At 42.6% G+C, this 23,135-nt stretch overlaps 1 protein-coding gene across 7 annotated transcripts in view; it reads left to right on the plus strand.

Moving 5' to 3' along the window:
• Positions 1-23,135, plus strand: part of SLC30A10 (solute carrier family 30 member 10) — a 62,753-nt gene that overhangs the window by 32,002 nt on the left and 7,616 nt on the right. For 6 of the 7 annotated variants that reach the window (XM_053209611.1, XM_015077393.3, XM_027074991.2 and 3 more), the window contains 2 exons: positions 2,662-2,901; positions 6,015-7,390. In XM_053209611.1, coding sequence (XP_053065586.1) covers positions 2,662-2,901; positions 6,015-6,514 — 740 coding nt within the window. In that variant the 3' untranslated portion in view covers positions 6,515-7,390. Of the gene's footprint in view, positions 1-2,661; positions 2,902-6,014; positions 7,391-23,135 lie in introns of those variants that run through there. The other variant, XM_053209608.1, reaches the window with a different exon arrangement.

Below are 23,135 nucleotides of genomic sequence, written 5' to 3' on the forward strand. Positions count from 1 at the left end.
GAGGATAGTAATATCTACTTCATGAGGCTGTTGTGAAGTGCTTGGGCGGCGATGCGGGAGGAACAGCAGCCGCCATGTTTGTGGAGTGCCTGCTTTGTGCCAGGCCCCATTCTTGAAGGAGTCACTTGGCACTTGTAAGAATCCCACCAGGTGGGAGCTGTTGTCATTCAGGCAGTGGGTGGAGTTGCCAGGCTCACCCCTGCACCTCTTGGGTGAGGGTGAGTGCCCGTCAGTGCCCGTGCTGTGGCTGGCGGGAGACTTTCCATCCTTCAGGCCATGAGGAAGGCTGGCCTCCCCTCGGGCCTGTGTCTGAACCGTCTGGAGCCATGACTCGGAGAAGGCAGACAGAATGTGAAAGCTGGAAAGGCCTCAGTAGGAGTGAACTCTACCCGTGCACTTTATAGATAAGGAAACAGGATCCAGAGAGTCTGGTGACTTCCCAAGTCACCCAGGCTCGAAGCGGAGGCAAGCCTGGCTTCCTGGGCTCCTACTTCACATTTCTGCCCCTTCCAAGTGCCCCACACTGCCTGTACACCCCCACGCCCAGTGGCTTGCTTCACCACCGTAGATGGTCCACTGAGTGGTTACATCTTTCACATTTATTTATTTAAAAAGATTTTTTAATGCTTATTTATTTTTGAGAGAGAAAAGAGAGACAGAACACGAATAGGGAAGGGGCAGAGAGTGAGGGAGACACAGAACCCGAAGCAGGCTCCAGGCTCTGAGCTGTCAGCAGAGCCTGACGCAGGGCTCGAACTCACAAACTGCAAGATCATGACCTGGGCTGAAGTTGGACACTTAACCCACTGAGCCGTGCAGGCACCCCACATTTTTGACATTTAAACCACTTCTTTAGAAACCCCTCCCACCCCAGATCTGCAGGGGAACACCAACTGATGAGGATTCTTGTGAACAAAAATCATTTCTAGATTTTCATGACTGTTTCTCTTATTTAAATGGAGTAAAAACAAATGCCTTCTGAGAATCATGCTCCAGCTTCCGCAAAGCAGTGAAAGCACGATCCTTTAAAAATTCTCATCAGTCGTAGTGGTTGATTTTATTTAATGGGATCAAACGTGATACGTTAAAAAATGTTGTAACAGAGTGTCAGGAAGATTATTAGCTTTTGTATTTCATTGTAAAGATGAATAGATGAACAGCAATCCTAACATCATTTGAAAATAAGTCTCCTTTGATGAGATGTTTCTTTCTAATTGTTTTTTTCCAGTAAGAAAGACCTCAGGGGTAGAGGAGGGGGCTCCTGGGTGGCTGTTGGTTAAGCATCCGACCATGGATTATGGGAAAGACAAGTTTGAAAGCTATTTTGTATAATTTTTAGGAGCCAATAGTGAAATTTCTTAGAAGGAAAACCCGGAATTGAAATGCAAGAGTTATATGAGACAGGATGCATACTGGTTCTCTCGTCAGACTACCCAGACTTCTATCCCCACTCTAACACTTTCTAGTTGTGTGACTTTGGCTAAGTTATGTAGCTACTCCATGCCTCAGTTTCCTCATTTGTAAAATGGAGAGAATAACCACTTAAGAGGGTCCTTAAATGGACTTAATATGTAAAGATGTGTAATATACTTACAATAGCATCTGATGCATACATGTTAGCCAGCATTACAATTATTATTAAGTAAAAGACAGAAGTTACTCTATGTCATGGGAGTTATGACTGACCAACCAGAAAACAGTGTTTTCTTGAGTGCGTACATGGTATGCCTCTAGGGCTCGAACCCACGAACCACAAGAACTTGACTTGAGCTGAAGTCAGATGCGCAACTGACTGAGTCATCCAGGTGCCCCTTTTTTATTTTTTACTTTAATTTTTATTTATTTTTTATTTTTTTAGATGCCCCTTTTTAAAAAAAATTTTTTTTATTTTGAGAGAGACAGAGACAGCACGCGTCGGAAAGGGGCAGAAAGAGAGGGAGGGAGAGAATCCCAAGCAGGAACCATGCTGTCAGCACAGAGCCCAATGCAGGGCTTGAACCCATGAAGCTAAGAGATCATGACCTGAGGTGAATCCAAGAGTCTGGTGCTTAACCGACTGAGCCACCCAGGTGCCCTTGCTGGAGGGTCTTCCTAAGGATCTCCTGAACCAGATCCAGTTTGAATGACCCTGGCTAAGTGAGCAGTAGGCAAAGTCATGTAGGGAAGGGAGAAAATGGATGAAGGGAGAGGCAAGACAAGGAATAAAAGGAACCATTTTTGTGATATATCTTTGTTCCCTTTCCTCTTAAAAATGTTTAAAACAATTTAAATCACAGATACTTGTCTGAAAGAACAAGAAACCATTTGCACAGCCTCTGTTTGCCAGCTCGGTGCCTTCTGATGGGTGACAGATGGCCATGATGTAGCACTATGAACAAGCACAGTCCCTCTCACCCTCTCCCCAGATGTGCGTGCGCCTCGGAATCTTCCTAGGCTGTTCCAGGTTCTCTGGGTCCTGGGATGGTGGCCTAGGGTTTTGTTTCCTGTGAAGTAGTTGCCCTTCCTTTCTTTTTTTTTCCATTCAAACCCATCCTGCTGTTCTAACCAAAAAGAAAGCAAATAGCACCTGGTATTCATAGATTTGGGAACCCAGGTCCCTGAGTGTCACATGGCCCCCAAATTTGGATCTGTGCTTCATTGGTCTTCCTTTCTTCCTGGCAGGTGTCCTTTTGCATGTGATGGGCGACGCCCTGGGGTCAGTGGTTGTGGTGGTCACGGCCATCATATTCTACGTGCGTCCCCTGAAAGGCGAGGACCCATGTAACTGGCAGTGCTACATAGACCCCAGCCTGACCGTCATCATGGTCGCCATCATTTTGTCATCTGCCTTCCCACTCATCAAAGAGACTGCTGCCATTCTGCTGCAGATGGTCCCCAAAGGAGTCAACATGGAGGAGCTGAGTAAGTCAGATGATTCTTGTCTAGAACCATGCCCATTTGATGTTCTTCAGGCCAAAGGGCCAGCATTATTTCAGAGCAGTGTTTGATTTATGTATCCTGAAATACTTCAAATCACCAAGCAATAGAGACATCCATCATATGTTTTGTAGCCTAGTAAGATGACTCACAGCTCCAAGAACCAAAGGTCCTTTACGACTCATGGCGCTCTGACTCAGCTGCAAGTTTTTGAGAATATGGTGCTTGGGCAGTAACTATTCCTCAGCTTATACCTTCATGTCAAAGATTTAATGCAAAGAAGGCTACCCTGCCAAGAACTTGATTTTTACTCTCCTTATTCTGAAAACATAAATCATTCCTTTATATTCTAGATCTTGCATTCTATTTAATTGATTTTTATGGGCATGCAAGTCACCGGGTCTCTTGTAACGCTGTAAAAAGGACCGTATTTCATGTTTTAACCTGAATTCATGACCTCGTTCAGTAATGAAATCTGTTTCTTTGCTTTGCTCAAACAGAAGGTCAAACTCTCCTCTTAGTTATGTGTATCTGAGGATACGTATTTTAAAGACTTGGCAGAATTTCTAAATGGGAACTATCCAGATGTTGGTGAGAAACTGAATTTGCAACTTCATCTCTAGTGTTTCTAAATGGGATTATGTTTTTGTAAAAAAACATTTTCCATGCATATTTGTGTTATACACTCACTGCCCCACCAGTGAGCCCGTAAACTTGAGATAGAGCCCAGGCCTCTTAGAAGACCTTACTTCATGAGAAGCTCCTGAAATGAGGTTTGAATGGGTCTTAATACATTTTATGGCCATGGCTAGGCTTTCCTCTATGAAAGAAGGTGTGATTTGCAGTGTGACTGTCTGATGAGGGCCATAGCCCTGCCAAACCCACGTTTAATAGCGTGTGTTGGGACCAGTTGGTTGCGCCATTGCTAATAGCTGGAGCTTCTCCTGCAGTCTTTTCTCCTGGGTGTTCTTTCTGCCTTTGGGGGCCTCTTTGGCACCATTGTTGGTTTATAGTCTCAGAGTTGGTAGGTGCGGTCAACTCTCTGGCTGCTTTACTGCAGAATTAAAATAGTCAGGCTTCATTTCCTGCAACCTACTCTTTGCCCAATGCCGCAGGCAGAGGAAGTAGGAGATGGGGAAGGAGATACCCAGACACAGGTACACAGCATCGTCTCTACTTTCTAGAAGCTTGTTTTCCAGTTGAAGAAAAAGATACACATATCAAAACCAATTTGTGATATATAGTGATATATAATGAGATATATATATATATATATATTTTTTTTTTTTAAACACATTTTTAAAAATTAGATAGTAATGGGATGCCTGGGTGGCTCAGTCAATTGAGCGTCTGATTTCAGCTCAGGTCATGATCTCACAGTTCGTGAGTTCGACCCCTGCATTGGGCTCTCTGCTGTCAGGACAGGACATGCTTTGGGTCTCTGTCTCTTCCCTTCTTGGCACTTCCCCTGCTCATGCCCTCTCTCTCAAAAATAAATAACATATTTAAAAAAAAATTAAAAAATATAGTAATAACAATAACACACTTGTAAGGCACTTATTACATGCTAGGTAATGTTCTAAGTGCTTTATATTCACTCATTTTAATTCTTCTTTTTTTTTAATGTTTATTTATTTTTGAGACAGAGAGAGACAGAGCATGAATGGGGAAGGGTCAGAGAGCGAGGGAGACACAGAATCTGAAGCAGGTTCCAGGCTCTGAGCTGTCACCACAGAGCCCGACGCGGGGCTCGAACTCACGGACTGTGAGATCATGACTTGAGCCGAAGTCGGGCACTTAACCGGCTGAGCCACCCAGGCGCCCCCATTTGAATTCTTAAAGTAAACCTATGCGGTTCTATCATTATTATTCCTAATTTATAGATAAGGACACTGAGGCACTGGGGGCTAGGTAAATTACCCACGGTCATGACTACACTGGGATTCAAACCCTAACTGGCTACAGGGTCTTTGCTCATAATCCGTCTTCAAAACCATTTCTCTATATACATGCTCATTTGAGAAAGTATGGAAAACATGGAAGAGCCTAAGTATGAAACTAGAAATCTCTCGTAATCCTGCTACCCAGAAATTACCACTTTTAATATCTTGTATCAATCATTCAATAAAACAAGCCTTTATCTGCATAAGATTTTTGTGTGTGGGGGGTCACCTGGGTGGCTCAGTTAAGCGTTCGATTCTTGATTTCAGCTTGGGTCTTGATCTCTGGGTCATTAGTTCAAGCCCCGCACTGGGTTCTGTGCTAGGTATGAAGCTTACTTCCTGTTTAAAAAAATTGTGGTTTTGTGTGTGTGTGTGTGTGTGTGTGTGTGTGTGTGTGTACACACTGATGTTTGTGAAAGAAAGAAAGCAAGAAAGAAAGAAAGAAAGAAAGAAGAAATATGCCATATGCACAGTAAAACTATTTGTTTTTTTTCACTTACAGATAGCTTATATGCCTTTTCTCATATCCTTAAATATGCACCTTACTCGTTAATGGCTGTATCATATTTTATATAATCGATTTAACTCTTCCCTTGTTTCCGTTTCTTCATTAATGCAAAGAGCACCGCTCAACTCATTTTTGTGCGTGAACATTTGGGTATTTCCCTTTAGGTTAAATTCCTGGCACCAGGGATGCTGGAGAAGTTTTTGGTCCCTATTGCCAAGTTCTCCCCTTTCAGAAAGGCATCCTGCTTCACGCTCCCAACACAGCCCATGTTGGTGTCTATTCCCTGGTAAACTCAACAACCTTGGGGATTTGGGAGGTTGTTGTTAAGCTTACTTTCTTTCTTTCTTTTTTTTTTTTAATATATGAAATTTATTGTCAAATTGGTTTCCATACAACACCCAGTGCTCAAACTTACTTTCTTGAATTACCTCTTATGGGCTGATGAGGGATGGTACAGGGATTCTGAATGGGGAAAGAAGATTACTAGAAAACGTACCTGTCCAGGTCCAGCTATTTTTCTTTGTGTTTTTGAAATACATTGGAGTGCTGAGAATGCTTCCAGGGCCCACGTCCCTCCTGTGGTGGGTGCCATGCATGTTTCCACTACAGTATGCGCCTTAGTGTTTGTCTGCTCTCCTCTGTTCTAGTGAGTAAACTCTCGGCCGTGCCCGGGGTTAGCAGTGTACATGAAGTGCACATCTGGGAGCTTATAAGTGGAAAGATCATCGCCACCCTGCACATCAAGTATCGGAAGGACAGGGGCTATCAGGACGCCAGTATGAAAATTCGAGAAATCTTCCACAATGCGGGAATCCACAATGTGACCATCCAGTTTGAGCACGTGGACTTGAAGGAGACCATGGAGCAGAAGGATCTGCTGTTGCTCTGTAGTTCACCCTGCATCTCCAAGGGCTGTGAGAAACAGCTGTGCTGCCCGCCTGGGGTCCTGCCTCTGGCCCACGTCAATGGCTGCGCAGAGCACAATGGCTGTCCCCCTCTGGACACGTACCCAAGTGATGGTCTCCGTGGACAAGTAACAAGAGAAGTGGCTATTGAAGTATCTTTGGACAGCTGTCTGAGTGACCATGGACAAGCTCTGAGCAAAACTCAGGAGGACCAACATTATGTCAACAGCACACATTTTTAATCTTGTCCTGACGTACACAGACAGTATAGACGAGGTGTTCGGGCTTGTGGAAGGACCTCTGTGGGCTGTAGGCACTGGTCAAATTCATGGTGTGCACGCTCTGTGGTCATCAACGGGCTGGTTGTTTGGGATGTTAATTGCATGTGTCTGTTAATTTTTATGTGACTGTGAACTCCTTTACGTCATCCTGGGTATCTCATGCTGCTCTTCAACAAACTCACTGTTTTAGTTTGAACATTTATTTCAAAAAGCAAACCATGCCAGCATACGTATCAGGGACATTGAAGGCTGGGACTCAATGGCTGTGGACACAGGATTCAAAGTAGTTTTTGTTTTAAAGTGATTAGATTTTGTGGCTGACTCTCAGGTGAGCTCATAGCCAAGTACATCGAAAAAACTGAAGAACCATGTTAGCTAATGTTTTTTTCATTCCATCATAAGATCATAAAAGAGGAAGGTTGGGTAGTCTTGTCACTGCAGAATTTTTGTTCTTTGACTTGTTTTCAAATAAATGCAAAATGAATACCTATTAAAGTAGAAAATAGTCTCAGAACATCAAAGGAAGGAGAGGTTATTGGGGGAAGATAGGAAGAAAATGCCTCCTGACTACCTCTTCATTTTGCAGGGTGGAGTGAAAACTAGTGTTTACTTTCTGCTGTGAACTGGACTACAACTATAGGGTGCTTCAAATGTTTAATACACAAATGCTTTTTTTTTTTTCATTTGGAAGTATGGGAATATTTCTACTTCCTGAAGTATGACACAATACTTACATTCTGTCTTGTAGAATCAGTCCAGTTGGGATTGTTTTCATTTATTGCTTAATGACTTATTTGTCCAAATTTCCTTTGAGTCTTCTTTTATATGATCATGTGGATATATCATGTGGATATTCTTTTATATGAGCATTTATCAGGAGAAAATGGATATTTCTGGGAGAGAATAATATATGACACTGAGTATTCCTTCCTGCCAAAAATAAGCTGGATTGACTTTTCTTCCATTAGACATATTTTAAAGTATTTAGTAGAGTTGCCAACTAGTAACTTCATGGAAAAGTCTATGTGTAGAGAGACCCCGATGGGTTGCAAAATTGACAACGATCATCTCTTAGGCTCTAGACACAGAGTCCTGTTGTAAATCTGTGCGGTACTCAAACAGAAATCCTGGGTTGGTAACGCAAAAAGCACCCACATTTTTCAGCATTAATGCCATTTAAACAAATGTCTTAGTGTTCGTTCTTAGGCTGAAATAAGTAAGCATCTGTGATCAGTAGGATAAGAATTTTTTTTCATTCCTTGAAAATTTATTATCTGAGTTTAAATTGGCCATGAATTAGTCGAATACGTTTTTGTCCCTAGGAGTTTGTTGGACTAGTCTATAGATAGTGTATAGCCAAAAGAGGGGTAAAATATAAGACAACATTTTTATCTTTAATCTTAAAAGTATGGCATGCACTCACAAAAAAACCAGGGGATTCTCTTTGAAACTCACCACGGTGATAAGTGGACCAAAATCTAGACAGATGTTGGTTGAGATGCCTTGACTGGAGCCAAAGAGGAAGTCTGTCCCTCACTTCCAATTGGTCCCCATCATTCTGCTTTTTATTAGAAGGAAAAGATTATAATTTTCTAGTTTCTGTGCCCCTGGCTAAAGAAATGCAGACTAGTTTACATCCAGATAACGTTCTCTACTCTCTAAAGTATTTTTTAGGAAAGGAAAAGGCACTAAATTTAAATGTAACAAATTTACCACAGAGGTAGTTTGACGACCACTTAATCACATACCGCATTATGGAGTAGAGTCATTGTGAAATAATCCCTTTTAAGACAGCTAGAGTACATTTAATGAGTTCAAACAAGCTCATTCAGTGCAATATTTTTGTATGGGGTTAAGTGGTTTCCTCTGTCATCTCAGGCAGTTATCGTGACATCCTCTGTCATCGTGATGCCTGCAGTACGATATTTTTACTTGAGTTTTACTCTCTCTTTAGTTGTCCTGCATTTCAAGTCTCCCAAGGAAATGCAGGAACTTTCTTCTCGTTCAGTCAGTCTTGCCTGGTGGTTCTAGGGCCTGCTGAACAGTGGCTTTACCCAGCACTGTTTTCCTCTGGGATTAGAAAAATGCTGTCATTTCACTTTCTAGTGTTCCTGTGTGCTTAGGTTCATTCCAGAAATCTTTCCTTCTTTTTTTTCTTTTTTTTTGAAATGAAAATAATTTTTTGAAAGTCTAGAGTGTCCTCTGTGGGTCTCCAGGCATTGCTACAGCCCCTGGGGGCAAATTTGTCTCTATTTCTGAGTTACTGACTTAAACTAAGGGTAGGTGAGAGTTATTGCTGACAAAAGTCCTTCGAGAGCCCTGTATTCATTTTAATAGTATCAGTTCTGCAGAATTCATTCTTTAAAAAATGAATTTTAGGCTGGGTGTCTCAGTTGGTTAAGTGTCCAACTCTTGATTTCAGCTCAGGTCATGATCTCATGGTTCTTGAGTTCGAGCCCTGCATTGGGCTCTGTGCTGACAGTGTGGGGCCTGCTTAGGATTCTCTCTCCCTCTCTCTCTCCCTGCCCCTCCCCTGTTCATGCTATCTCTCTTTCTCAAAATAAATAAACTTAAAAAAATATTTTTAAAGGTGAGATCAAACTGCTCATCAAAATTACAGTTATCTCTACATAGGAATTTTGAACATTTAAAAAGATATAGTTTGGGGGAAAAAAGGCCTTACAAATCTGATTATACAGATCAGTCAATAGAACAGTGAAGGAAATGAAGAAAAAAGCATTTGCTGTCACTATTCTGTCATGACCTCTTCAACTCATGAATGTCTTCAGTTTGATGATGGAACTACAAAAGGAGACCAGAAAATACTGGTATGATTGATTCTTGGGGCTAAGGTGTTTAATTAATTCTCTATCAGTTTTAAACTTGATGATATGTCTTTTATTGGTTCTAGGACAAGCAGTTCATCTTGGTGCTAAGGACAAGTTCAGATGTTAAAAAAAAAAAAAATCTGTATTATTTGTGGTTAACTGAATCCTTTGCCAAATCCTACCGCATTTTTTCCCAGGAGGACAAAATATATTTCCTGCTTTTAAATGTATCTTTACACCGTTACAGTTAAAGACTACAAAAAAAGACTGTGCCAGAAAAATAATGAGGAAACATGACCTGATTTGGGTTTTGAATTTAGACTGAATAATGATTATGCCTGTTTTATAACTCTGCTGTTCACCTGATCGTTTGTTACTTATTTGTGCTTCTGAGTGTATTTGCACGTGAGTCGTCGCAGGTAGGAATGAAGTTATTGAATCGGGAAACCGTGGCGCAAATGGAAATTGCATCAGACCCTAATCCTCACCATAATCTAAATGTTCTTATGAATTTGGAGATTAGCTAATGCATTATGTGTCATGTTCAGGAGCGTCTCTTCTCAGGTGTTTTATTCTGGACCTTTTTGTTTACATGGAACGTTTTTGAATATCGCTGAATGGATCGATATTGCTGGATGTCTCCTCCTGGTACAAAGCCAGGTCAGAGGCGATGAACCTGCTGTCTAGCGGGGATAATCCAGGAAGGATGATGGTTTTCGAGGGAGAGTGACCCTTCTAGGAGGTCCGAAGTTATGTTACAGTATTATGGAGTTTTGTTGCTTGAAGTCTTCCTTCTGTCCTCACAGGCGATTTTGCCAAAGTGTAATTGTCACATTTGTGGGAACTATTCAGACTTGAAGATGTCAAGTTTAAATAGCGCATTACTAATTGCATGTGAACTCCCCCAGTAATGTATGCACATACACATACCTGTAAAAGCGAAAGATGTTCAATGGTGCTGTAAATAAATAAACAACAACAACACATGACTGAGATGTTTGTGGAAATCAGATGGAAAGCTCAGAGTGGTTGAACTCATTTGTTTTTGTCCCTGAGTCTAGTTGGTTTATCACTCAGTAACACTTCAGATGGGTTTTAGTAAAGTGGGACTACTTCTGCATCCTTATTTTGTGGTTTCTTCATACCCCTCTGCCACTGTCCACCACCTGCAATGTCACCTGGCCCATGTTGGCAAAAATGACCCAGACTGACCCAGCTACCTACTTACTGCAGCCTGGACTGATCTGGTTTTCTAGCGGGGCTTTATGGGGGCAGGGCTACCCAATAGGGCTTGTGCAGGAGGGGAGCTCCTGGGGGTTAGGGAATGGTGGAGAGGCTGGGCTTGTTTTGGAAAAGTCCTATAGATGTGGGGAACTCTCCAAAGAGCTGACTGTCAACTTTATGAATATTGAGTGAGGGGAACAATCTTCCAGTTCTTCCAGTTGCTTTTTATTTAATCTGATAAGCTGATAACCAGCATACCCTTACTGGAAACTGTGCGAGGGGTTCTTGCCTCCAGGGGGTTTGTCGTCTACACTGGAAGCTAAGTAAGGCAGTACAACTTTAGGGGAGGTTATGGAGACCTACCTACAGCCTGGTGTGGGTGGGGGGTGATCTTGTGATGAATGGTTCTGGTGCTCAGGGGTGCACATGCCAAGCCCTGGGCAGCATTTGAAATGAGACGGAGGTATACATTTCGTGACCATCAACTCTGTCAGCACGAAGAGGAACAGAGGGCTGAGCTCAGGGCTCAGAGTACAGAATGTCTGACTACTCCATCTAGTGGGGAACCCTGCCTCCTCAGTGTCTCCCGCTGCTCCCTGTTTCTCCGTAGCACTGTCACTTTGTAACATTCTATTATACATTTACTTCTTTATTTCCTGTCTGTCCCACTAGAATAAGGCTATGTATGATCCACAGCTGTGTTCTTCAGCCCCTATCCCGTGCTTGAAACAGTGCCACAGGACCTGGCACCAATAAATATTTATTGAATGAATGAATAAATGGATACACACGTGAATGAACGAAGAGGTTCAACTCTTGGTGTTACCAGTTACAGGATTTGGACAGATCATTTAACTCCATTGCACTTGGTTGTTTTTTGTTCAAATGATGGTCTGTGTTCCCCTTCTTGGGGGTTTGTTGTAGGAATCCTTAGGAAACAGGAGAGCAGAGCTAAACATCAATTGATTTTGTTCTCTTACACTTTCCAGCGGGCATTCACACTCTTCCTGTTCTTCTCCTGCCTCCTCCCATCTCTGTAATTCCATTTCGTCGGTTAGCCACCGGTTAGAGCTAACTAGCCTTAAAGCTAACTAGGTACAATCAACCTGGGTGAGGGTGAAGAGGAAAGGCTTCACAGGAGACTTGGCACTGAAATTGGCCTTGGAGTAGTGCCATGGGTGGAGAAAGAGGGAAAGAACAATCCGCCCTGAAAGCTTAGATTTCATTCTTTAGGCAGTTGGCCCCAAAGCTTCTGTATGTGTGCGTGGCGGGGGGTGGTGGGGGGGGGCGATTGGGGAACACCGGGATTAGAATATTCACGGGGACCGGTTTTATGCAGACACCCTCCCCCCCAAACTTTGTGTTGCTTTGTTGTTCTGTGTTTGGAGCTTCTGCCTTCTCATCTCCTGTCCTGCCGGGAGTCCTGAGCTCCACTAGCTGTGCACGTCCTCCGGGTCTGCAGATGCTCCCAGTTCCCAGGGAGTTTCTCCAACTTCTCCACTCAGCCTTCTTCGCTGCGTTTCTGCTCGGACCTTGCTGCCGTGTTTAATGCTGCCTTCCTCTCACTCATCCTGGGTCTAACTAGTCGTCGTGCTCAGTGAACGTTTCCTTCAAGGACTCGATGTCAGTCCCCGCTTCTCTGTTCCTGTCCCCATCTCTCGGGTTTGGCTGGATCACCTCACGTCTGTGCTGTAGCAGAGGCCTTTCCACCAGCCCCTCCGCACTTGCAAACTTCTTGTCAACCCTCCTGCTTCCCTCTGCTCCGGGAGGAAGGACAGAGTCAGCCTGTCACTGAAGCTCCTTCACCCGCCTGGCCCTCAAACCTTATCTTCTCCAGCACAAGGAGACCCACGGAAGTTAGACGAGCAGAGGGTGTGAGGACGGTGGCTGTGCAGACTAGTAAATAGAGGGTTGTGGGAGTCGGGGGGTGAATATCATCATACCTATTCCTTTCATGCTCAAAAGACATTTTACTTTTTCGAGTTTTAACTTGCATTCACTAAGTTACTTCCTTTCTGGTCTCTCTCTCTCTCTCTTTCTCTGTTTTATTGCCAATTTCTTCCTTTTCTGTGTTAGTGTCTCACTTTGCCGCCCAGGGTGATTTCCTGTGGATGACAGACTACAACCCTTATGTGCCTGGGGTCCTGATTCAGGAGCACACTTGGAAATGGACGTGTCCTGTGCCTGGAAGCACAACCGTGATTTTCTCATCTTTTTTGTGAAGCAAAAGGAGAAAAGACTGTCACCTCATAGTTTCAACCACATGGTCACAAATATGGCTGTGCCATAACACTGAGCTCCAATACAGAGTAGAAATATCTGGTTGGGGCGCCTGGGTGGCTCAGTCGGTTCGGTGTCCGACTTCAGCGCAGGTCATGATCTCGCGGTCCGTGAGTTCGAGCCCCGCGTCGGGCTCTGGGCCGACAGCTCGGAGCCTGGAGCCTGTTTCGGATTCTGTGTCTCCCTCTCTCTCTGCCCCTCCCCTGCTCATGCTCTGTCTCTATCTCAAAAATAAATAAAACCTTAAAAAAAAAATATCGGGCACATCACACCGGTTCTTTTAGGCTTGGAGATGCAGGAGGAAGTTGGTATGGGACTCACAACCAAGGGCTGGTGGTATTGTTGCCTGCATTGTTTCAGGGGAGGGAGGGGACGGGGGGCGGGGAGCACATTCTCAGAGTGGCCGTGTTGATACAGGCTTGTAGTGGGGACGATGATAACCAGGTCTCCTATCTGCCCCAGGAAGTTGGACCCTGTCTGCTGTACTGGGCTTAACGACAGTCATGGGTGTCTTAAGATATTTGTTGTGTAAACAGATGACTTTGTTTGCCTCATAATTTCATTGATTTTCATTTTTATTTATTGGGCCACAGACCCTTTGGGATCTGATAAAAGCTACGGATTCTTTTCTCACAGATGCATACATGCATATGCCCTGCCCACACCTGCAGGGATCCTGACCTGCATCCCTGGGTCCCAGATTAAGAACCTCTGTTCCTTCTTTCTTCATGACTGAATTTGCCTAATTTTGTGTTGTTTTGGGCTTTTCTTTTCATGTGTTCTTCTTTGGGACATTTCACTATTACCCTCTTCCAACAGAGGACATAGGAAATATCTATACCACCCACCCCGCCATCCCTGGAAAAAAGCAAGCATTTTTTGTTTTCAATTAACAAAAGAGATTGAAACACTCAAGTTCAAAAGAACTAGGGGGCTCAAGAAGTTCCAGTTTCTGCGCTGCAGAATCAACACGTCATGGAAAAATTCAATGACATTTAAAAAGGTTGGGTTAATTCTTTTCCTTGACTTCCTCTGCCTGCTGTGAGTTTGTGGCCATATTCCAATGTCCCAAGGTATTCAGAGAAAAACAACTACGACGCTTTTGGAAGGAGTGGTGCTTAATGCTTGCTTTATAGCTTTTGCTTTCTACCGTTGATTCTTGGACCGCACAGTACTTCCTAAGGGGGGAGACATGTTTTGGCCCATGGTACCGCTAAGCCTGTGTCATAGAAAAGTGCTTTACAGAGAGATTTTATTATATAAATTAACATACACTATGAAGTGTAGCTTAACGTTTGGGCATGGTGGCTTCGGGAGTGGCCCGCTTGTTAAACCCTGGCTCTATCACCGATGAGCTGCTTGACCTCAGGAAGGATGTTGTCCGTGAATAAGAAAAAGTTCTCTAGGCGTCAGTTTTGCCATCTATAGAAGTGGAGAAAATGATAGTTCCTGCCTCTTGAGATTGTTGTGAGGGCAACGGAGGTGGCCCACGTGGGGCTCAGCACAGGGCCTAGCTCTATAAAATACTGGAAGAATGATAGATCTTTAAAATGCCGACTTTAAGAGGTAAGATTTCAAGTTGATTTACTCTTACTTTAACTCACGACTCACAAAAGAAATGCCAAGAATGTATAGGGTAGGCCAACCTGAGAGTCAGTACTCAGATTTAAAATTCCTTGAGGGCCTGCCTGGGTGGTTCTGTTGTTAAACTTCCAACCCTTAATTTTGGCTTAGCTCACGATCTCAGAGTTTCATGAGTTCGAGCCCCACATTGGGCTCTGCACTGACCCCGCAGAGTCTGCTTGGGATTCTCTCTCTCTCTCTCTCTCTCTCAATCTCCTTCTCTCTCCCTCCCCTGCTCATGCTCTCTCTCTCTCTCTCAAAATAAATAAAAACACTTAAAAAAAATTCCTGGAGGGCAGAGGCCATATTTTATGACGTCACTAGAGAACAACACAGACCTGATCTCATGACCCCAAATCCTGGGACATCTTATTCCCAGGAAAATAAAATAGACCCAGTGTTGAAGGACTTCATCCTAACACCAGGGTCCAGTCCCGAAAGACCTCAACTCTCAGGCAGGGTGGCACCTTCAACAGCATATTACTGCTGCAGGTTTTCTGGGTCCAGGGTTCTGGGCAGAGGCAGTGAGGGCTTCGTGTGAATCTGGCTGAATGTCCATTTCTGTCCCTGACTTCCAGCCTGAGGCCACCAGGGACTCACCTGTGGTTGGACCAGTGGGCTCCATGCTCGATGTGGAGAGGACTGTATGCCCTGGGGGAACCGTGCAGCATTTCAGCAAGAGGGTGTCCCCCAGGACTTAGTATCACATCTGGGCTTGAGTCACGTGATTTGGAGGAAGATTCAAGGAAATGGGGCTTCATCCGGGATAGGATGCTGCCAGCATTATCCCAATGGGGATAATTCTGCGACGGGGTCCTTTTTTTTTTTTTTTTTTAATTGAAGTATAATTGCACTACAACTACATATTAGTTTCAGGCGTACAATGTAACAATTCAATATTTGTGTGTGTTGCAAAATGATCACCTCAAATCTAGGTATCATCGCTCACCCCACATCGTTACAAAATCTTTTGCTCTTGCGATGAGAACTTTTAAGATCTGCTCTCTCAACAACCTCCAAATATGCACTATAGCATTATTAACCCCAGTCACCCTGCAGTACATGACATCCCCAGGACTCATGTATTTTACAACCGGACATTTGTACCTTCTGACCCCTTTTACCTGTTTTGCCCCTCCCCAGACCTCTGCCTCTGGCAACCACCAATCTGTTCCCTGTGTGACTGGGTATTTTAATAAACCCTACCTATAAGGTGGCAGGAATAAAGCAAGGCTCACGCTTTAATTGGTAAAAAACAAACAAACAAACAAAAAGCAGCAGTCACTCATAGTATCCAAGACTGGTATTTTTGTGCTTAGCAGAGTGCTTTTTTCCCTCTCATCTGTGCACAGACAAGAGCACAGAGTGGACTCTTCTCTGTTTGTTTGTTTTCCCATCTTTATTTTTTGTCATTTCTGGAGTGTAGTTGGCATAAGTGTCCTGAGGTTTCGGGGGTACCGCATGGTGATTCGAGAGTCTGCACATTATTCGGTGCCCCCCGCAGCAAGGCCAGTGCATCTGGTGCTGGTTTTCTGAGAGACTGTGCTCACCAGAAGAACATTCTGGCTTTGCGTTGAGTTCCAACGCAGTCCTTGGCAATACCACGGCTGAACTCTAGGTGCCGTTTTCTAGATATCAAGGGGCCTCCTGTCTCTTATATTTTTGATACTTAATGTATTTGTGTGCTTTAATGAAGCAGGCTGTGAGCATTTAAATCCCGATTAAAAGGCTACTTTGAAGCTGTGTGACCCTGAGCCAGTTACCTCCTCTTGGAACATCAGTATCCTTCATATCTTCTACAGGAGGCATGATATCTCCTGTTGGGGTGTTGGGAAAATTACACGAGATCATGCACGTTCCTGGCAAAGAGTCTGTGATTTCAGAATGTCATCTGTTTTTGTTGAGTCCCTCTGTGTATGTCTGCCTCCGTGACTGTCCATCTGAGGACATGAATCAAATGCACTCACTCTCTCATTTTGCTTCATTTTATCTGCTTGCATCATGGGACTATTAAAAAAAACCCTTTAAATATCATAATTAGGAGACGTGCAGATGCCTACAATTATTTCTTCTTTGCAGGCATTCACAGGAAATACTCTCATGTCACTATAGCCACCAGAGGCAGAGGTTTGAGGATGGACAAAATAGGTAAAAGGGGTCAAAAGGTACAAATGACCGCCACGACAGTCTCAAATAATAAGTACTAGAGAGAGTCTGGCTAATGTGCGTGAGGTCACATGACTTGTGAGTGGCCAGACTATTATCCAAATACCTGGGTGTCTGTCAACCGTCAACAGATATTTGTTGAATGAATGAATGAATGAATGAATGAAAATAAACGGTGAAATGTCGTTTCACCTCATGGTCTATCACGCAGGTATTTTCTGTCCTTTGACACAAACATTCAAACGAGGCTCCGTTGTACAGATTAGAATTCTCCCTCCAGTCTTCCGTGAAAAGAATGCACTGGCGAGATATCTTCGGTTTCCAAGAGTCAACAGGTTTGGGGGAGCAGATCTCCTATCTCCTGTGTCCAGTGCCTGGGGGTAGGGCTGTCCCACCCACATCCTCTGCCGGTCATTTCAGCTGAACCAGATGTTTTGAGACCCATTGCTCATTTGATAAGATAGGGGCCTTTGCTACTTTGGGGTTCTTGATGTCTCTTGTTCCTCCTTATCCCTTGCCTCCCTTTTTTTGTTTTGTGTTGTTTTGAGGAGTAATACAGGGTTTATGGAATCAGATTTTTCTATTTACGACAGAGATCACATCTACATACCATTTAGCTACTCTGCCCGGGTACATCAATCCTAATGAATTTAGGATGAACGGGTTGAATCAGACAAAAACACGTACACACGCTACCCGGTTTAAAACAGCGTGCATCCATTATACTCCTCTTGTACGGCCAGCTCTGATTAAAAACCACTGGTTTTGAAAATCAGTTGATTTTGAAATGAACCAAGATACATAATGTATGATTCTAAAATCTATTTTAGCCACTTTGTACCGTTGCTATCTCATCAGACCACAGTAGGTGTTTTTCAAAAAGACACTGATGAGGGGCACCATCTAGTGTTAACTTAGACCACAACCAGCTTCTGCCCCCTCCTCCCCCAAACTTTTGGCCAAGAGTTCTCCATTGTGAAGACTGACTTTATTCTTTTTGCTTTAGAACACTGTGAAAAATTACTGAATGGTACTAAAACAAACAAAAAATACAGATACACGTAAAGTATTTGAGATAATTTCAAACCTACAAGGAAAGCATGCTTAATAAAATATGTCTTCACACCCTATGTTTTGTTCTTCAACTTGCTCTTTTAAATTAGCAATATACTCTGGCTGTCTTTCCAAGTCAAGACATAAAAGATTCACTCTACTTTTATTAATAGCTAGATAGTATTCTATCATGACCATAGACCATAGCAACTTAAATATCTACTCTCTTATTGATGAATTTTACTTCCTTTAGAGAATCATACGGACTTTAACCTAAATTCCATTGGCATTACTCTACCACTGTATGGGTATTACATGTGTGTGAATTTGGAATTAATGTCACTACAATGTTTCTACTTTTTTCACCCCCGATAATTTTTTTATAATGAGTGTGTGATACTTATATAACATCAGAGAAAAGCTATTTAAAGTAGTCATTTGTTTCAAAAGTATTTTGCTTAGTTCTGAATTTCAGTGGAACCTATTGTTAATGCTACACCATCTAATATTTGATTACGTGTCTCATCTCTTCAAATAGATAGTATGTTCCTTGAGTACATGGGTTACATCTTTTTTAAAGTAAAAAAAAAAATTTTTTTTTAGTGTTTATGTACGTTTGAGAAAGAGACACACACAGAGCATGAGTGGGGGAGGGGCAGAGAGGGACAGAGACACAGAATCCCAAGCTGGCTCCAGGCTCTGAGCTGTCAGCACAGAGCCCCATGCGGGGCTCGAACTCAGGAACCTCGAGATCATGACCTGAGCCGAAGTCAGACGCCCAACCGACTGAGCCACCCAGGTGCCCCTGGATTACATCTTATTAACAACAACATTGACTCACCATTTCTATGTGCCAGGTACTTGACTTCCATATATGGTCTCATGTAATCTTCATAAAACTGCAAAGTCAGTTCACTCTTTTAGTAGTGAGGAAAATCAAACTCAGAGAGTTGAAATGATACACTTATTTCAGTTGTGGTGGGGGTGGGTTTCGAACCAAGGTCTCTTTGACTCCAGTGCCTGGCTGTTTTCACTATCTTGAGCTGTTTCCTACTTCAGACTCCACTGCAGCATTTGGTGCAGGGATGGACACACAATATACGCGTAATTACAACTTGTTGGCTTAAAAATGTGGAAGACAATACTTCCTCTAAAGATATACCTCAGCCGCCATGGTCTCCTCAAAGGCTAAGTCTATACAACAGGACCTGACCACATGCGTCTCCACTAAGAATTCCTTTCATTACGGCATTAGCGACTCAATTCTCTTCAGCACGTTAGACTTGAGATATCACAACATGGAAGGAGAAGAGGCAACTGGGGAAAGGGTATAGTGGCTTTTGGAAACAAGAACATTTGCTGTAAGACAGAGAGTGTAGCTCAGTAGATCAGAACAAATGACTACTATGGAGCCTTGGTTATTGATATTGCAATGGCTTGTATGTAAGTTTCTACTCCTGAAACCAATATTACACTATATGTTAACTAACTAGGATTTAAATTAAAATTTGGAAAAAAAAGAAAAAAGAAAAATAACTTCACAATCACATTACAGTTGTATAAACATTTTCCCCTGAACTTAATGTAGTTCAGTCATAAAAGTGGTTTGTGGCATGGGTGGTCAGACTATGAAAGCATATACAAAGAAGATGGAATTTATTCTGGAAAATATCATTTCCCAATCTGGTAAAGGACCTCAAACATCCAGTATTTTTTGAAGAAATGTTAAATTACATTCTGTTTGTTCTTTGGCCCTCAATCTCAGTTCTCTTGTTAAAAACAAAACAAAGCAAAGCAAAACAAAACAAAACAAAACAAACCTGAGGCTAAACAATCTTAGTATAAATCCCCATTTTATCCTAAAACTCTGATGTAAGGTGGGAGGCTGGAGTTCTATCCAGTTTATAGGTGGAAAAACGGACTGAAATAGTAAAAGCTCTTACATAAAATTTCACAGCATCAGACTTTGGGGAATAGTAGAAATTTTGCATTGTATTAGGATCCCTCAAGCATTCCTTAATCTTTTAAGTTCTTAACAGGACCTAGAAGTTCTAGACTTATTTTTCTGGGGTTTGTAAAATACCTTGAAATGTGGATGGGTAGGTCTACAGAAATGCACATATTTAATCTATTTAACACATCTTTTATCATATAGTTCTATGTTCTTCCTTCCCTTATTCCTCTCTTCCTCCTCTCTCTCTGTCTCTTTCCCTTTCTTTCTTCCTTTCTTTCTCTCCCTCCCGTCTTCCCTCATTCCTTCTCTCACTCTTTCTTTTGCTTTTCTTTTCTTTTCTTTTCTTTTCTTTTCTTTATAGATAGGAAACAGTGTGGGGTGGGGACATATTCCTAAAGTAGGACCTAGGTATGGAAATGATTTTAGGTGATACATGGACAAACATCTTTTCTTTGTTTTTTTTTTTTTTAATTTTTTTTTTAACGTTTATTTATTTTTGAGACAGAGACAGAGCATGAACGGGGGAGGGGCAGAGAGAGAGGGAGACACAGAATTGGAAGCAGGCTCTAGGCTCTGAGCCATCAGCCCAGAGCCCGACGCGGGGCTCGAACTCACGGACCACGAGATCGTGACCTGAGCTGAAGTCGGACGCTTAACCGACTGACCCACCCAGGCGCCCCTTTTCTTTGACTATTATGTATTTATTTTAACGTTTATTGAAGTATAACTATCACATGAAACTTATAATATCACAGTTGTGCTATGAAATCTCTCTAATACATTTGCCTAAGTAGCAAAAGCCCGATTTAAAGAAAATTCTGAGGGGCACCTAGGTGGCTCAGTTGGTTAAATGTCCGACTCTTGATTTCAGCTCAGGTCATGATCTCATGGTTGTGGGACTGAGCCCCACGTTGGGCTCTGTACTGACAGCGTGGAGCCTGCTTGGGATTCTCTCTCTCCCTCTCTCTCTGCCCCTCCCCTGCTCATGCGTGTGTTCTCTCTCAAAATAAATAAACTTTTTTTTAAAAATAAAGGAAATTCTGAAATAATACTAGCTAACTTTGATTAAGGACTGGCTTTCGTACTTTAACATGTATTAGTTCATTTAATCCTTAAAACAGCCCTATGAGGTGGGTGCTATTACTCACCCCCCCCCCCATTTTAAATATGAGGAAACATCCATAGGTCATGTCAGTTACCTAAAGTCACAAAGCTGGTAAGAGGCAGCACCAGGATTGAAACTTAGGTACACTGCCTTCAGGACTGTGTCCTAACCACTGAACTGTACTGCCTCTAAAGAAATAATAGAGTATATAGTATAAGATTTTGGCAAAAACTCATGAAGATGGCGTTTGAATGACTGAAGTTTAGGAGGTAGTCACGTGATGGAAAACATAAAGGGTTTGGAGTCAGACAAAACTCAAATGCGAGATTCGTTATTGATCATTTACATATTTCTGGACACATCACCAAACCTTTATCAAAATGATAGAGAAAATGTAAAAGGTCCATCATACTGTAAGTTTTAGCACATATTAATTCTCTCCCCTCTCAGTGATTCTCAGCTTTCTCATTTGCAAAACATCAGGACCAGGGAATATTGAGAGTATTAGAAAAATTAACGGTTATCAAGGCACAGTAGGTGTCTGTAAAAAACTACATGTCTTCCTGGGGCACCTGGGTGACTCAGTCAGTATGTTTCATCAAGTGAGGTTCTTGACCTGCAAGATGTAACTGCGGGGAGGGCCAACTTTGGTTCAAAATGGGAAATGCCTGCAGCAGCATTCGTGTGGTAAAATATTTCCAGATTTTACAACTTTGAACCCATTATCCCGTAAGGAATTGTAATGGCTCCAGACTGTTTACCCAAGTGATTACAATGGCGTTTGGTAAAGATAGGGCCACTTTATTCTTCACAAATGATTAAACCTCTGTGACTAATACAAGGGCAATTGCATTTTAAGGAAAAATATTGATTTGCTAAGCATTTAGAAAATAGATGCCCTGATATCATAACTGGAAATGAAGTTTCATGCCTCTTGGTTGAAAGGGTTTTTTAAGTCCTCCCTCTCCCTTCATGAATGTATATATTTTAAATTTTTAAATGTTTATTTATTTTTGAGAGACAGAGATAGAGCACGAGCGGGGAAGGGGCAGAGAGAGAGGGAGACAGAGAAACCGAAGTGGGCTCCAGGCTCTGAGTTGTCAGTACAGAGCCTGACATGGGCTCGAACTCACGGACCATGAAATCATGACCTGAGCCAAAGTCGGCTTGACCGACTAAGCCACCCAGGCGCCCCTACTTAAAAAAAAATTATAATATCTCATTCTTCTTTTCTTCCTCTGTACTGTAGGGAAAAGCAGAGTCTGGGTCTAAAACTCTACATTCAAATCCCTGTTCTTTCATTTAAGATCTTGGGTAATTCATGAAACTGTCTGGACCTGAGTTTCTTATCAGTAAAGTGAGGGGAGGGTAATGATGCCTGCCCCACTTGCCTTATGGGGTTACGGTGGGTGTTGTCTTGTAAGACGATAGATGGATAATAGATGTGAAAGTGTTTTGAAAACTATGAAATGCCATAAAATGCAAGGTATTCTATTATCCCCTGTCTTCTAATCAGACCCCGGATCATTTTCCCCTTCCAAGCTCCATGTGCCTTTCCTATCTCCTCCCTAAAGCTTAACTCCAAAACAGTACAAAAGTGGGATACTGTGAGACCCTGCTTGTCCAGTTTAAGCCTTGATGGCCACTGAAGAACAGTCATTTGTTTGCTCGTTTTTGTTTTGTTTTGCAAACACAAAATGAAATCTCATTCATTTGGGGGAAAGCTAGTGAAAATAGGGGGGGGGAAACAAGGAGTAATTAAAAATACCAAGACTATTTTATTATGTTTCTCCATGAAAGCAAGAATTTTAAGTGCCTACCATGTGTGCTCACCTAGATATTAGATGAGATATGAAGGAAGCTTTTGATGGATCTTTAGTTCAGCATGCGTCTGGGTTTGTGATGCTCCAAATGCATAAGGAAAGGCACTCTTACCTGGGGGTTCACAGCTTCTTCAGAGGTCTACAGATGGGTTGTCACAGGGTCCTTGGAATCACATGTCAAGCTTTGGACATATGTGCATGTGTCAACTTTCTGTAGTAAGTGCCCAAAGCTTTCATTAGGGCTTCAAATGATGTGTGATATCAATCAATCAATCAATCAATCAGTTTTCTGAACTGAGACAGAGAACACAGCTACAATGCAGATAGACTGAAATAAAGATTCATGGCAGGTGGATCATTATGTGAACTTAGAAAAGACTTTTCAAAAGAAATGACTGAGGAGTGCCTGGGTGGCTCAGTCGGTTAAGCATCTGACTCGGTTTCGGCTCAGGTCATGATCTGGCTCTTGGTTTTGGCTCAGGTCACAGTCTCACGGTTCATAGGTTCGAGCCCTGCATCAGGCTCT

This window comes from Acinonyx jubatus, chromosome E4, assembly GCF_027475565.1.
Source record: "Acinonyx jubatus isolate Ajub_Pintada_27869175 chromosome E4, VMU_Ajub_asm_v1.0, whole genome shotgun sequence".
Taxonomy (NCBI): Eukaryota; Metazoa; Chordata; class Mammalia; order Carnivora; family Felidae; genus Acinonyx; species Acinonyx jubatus.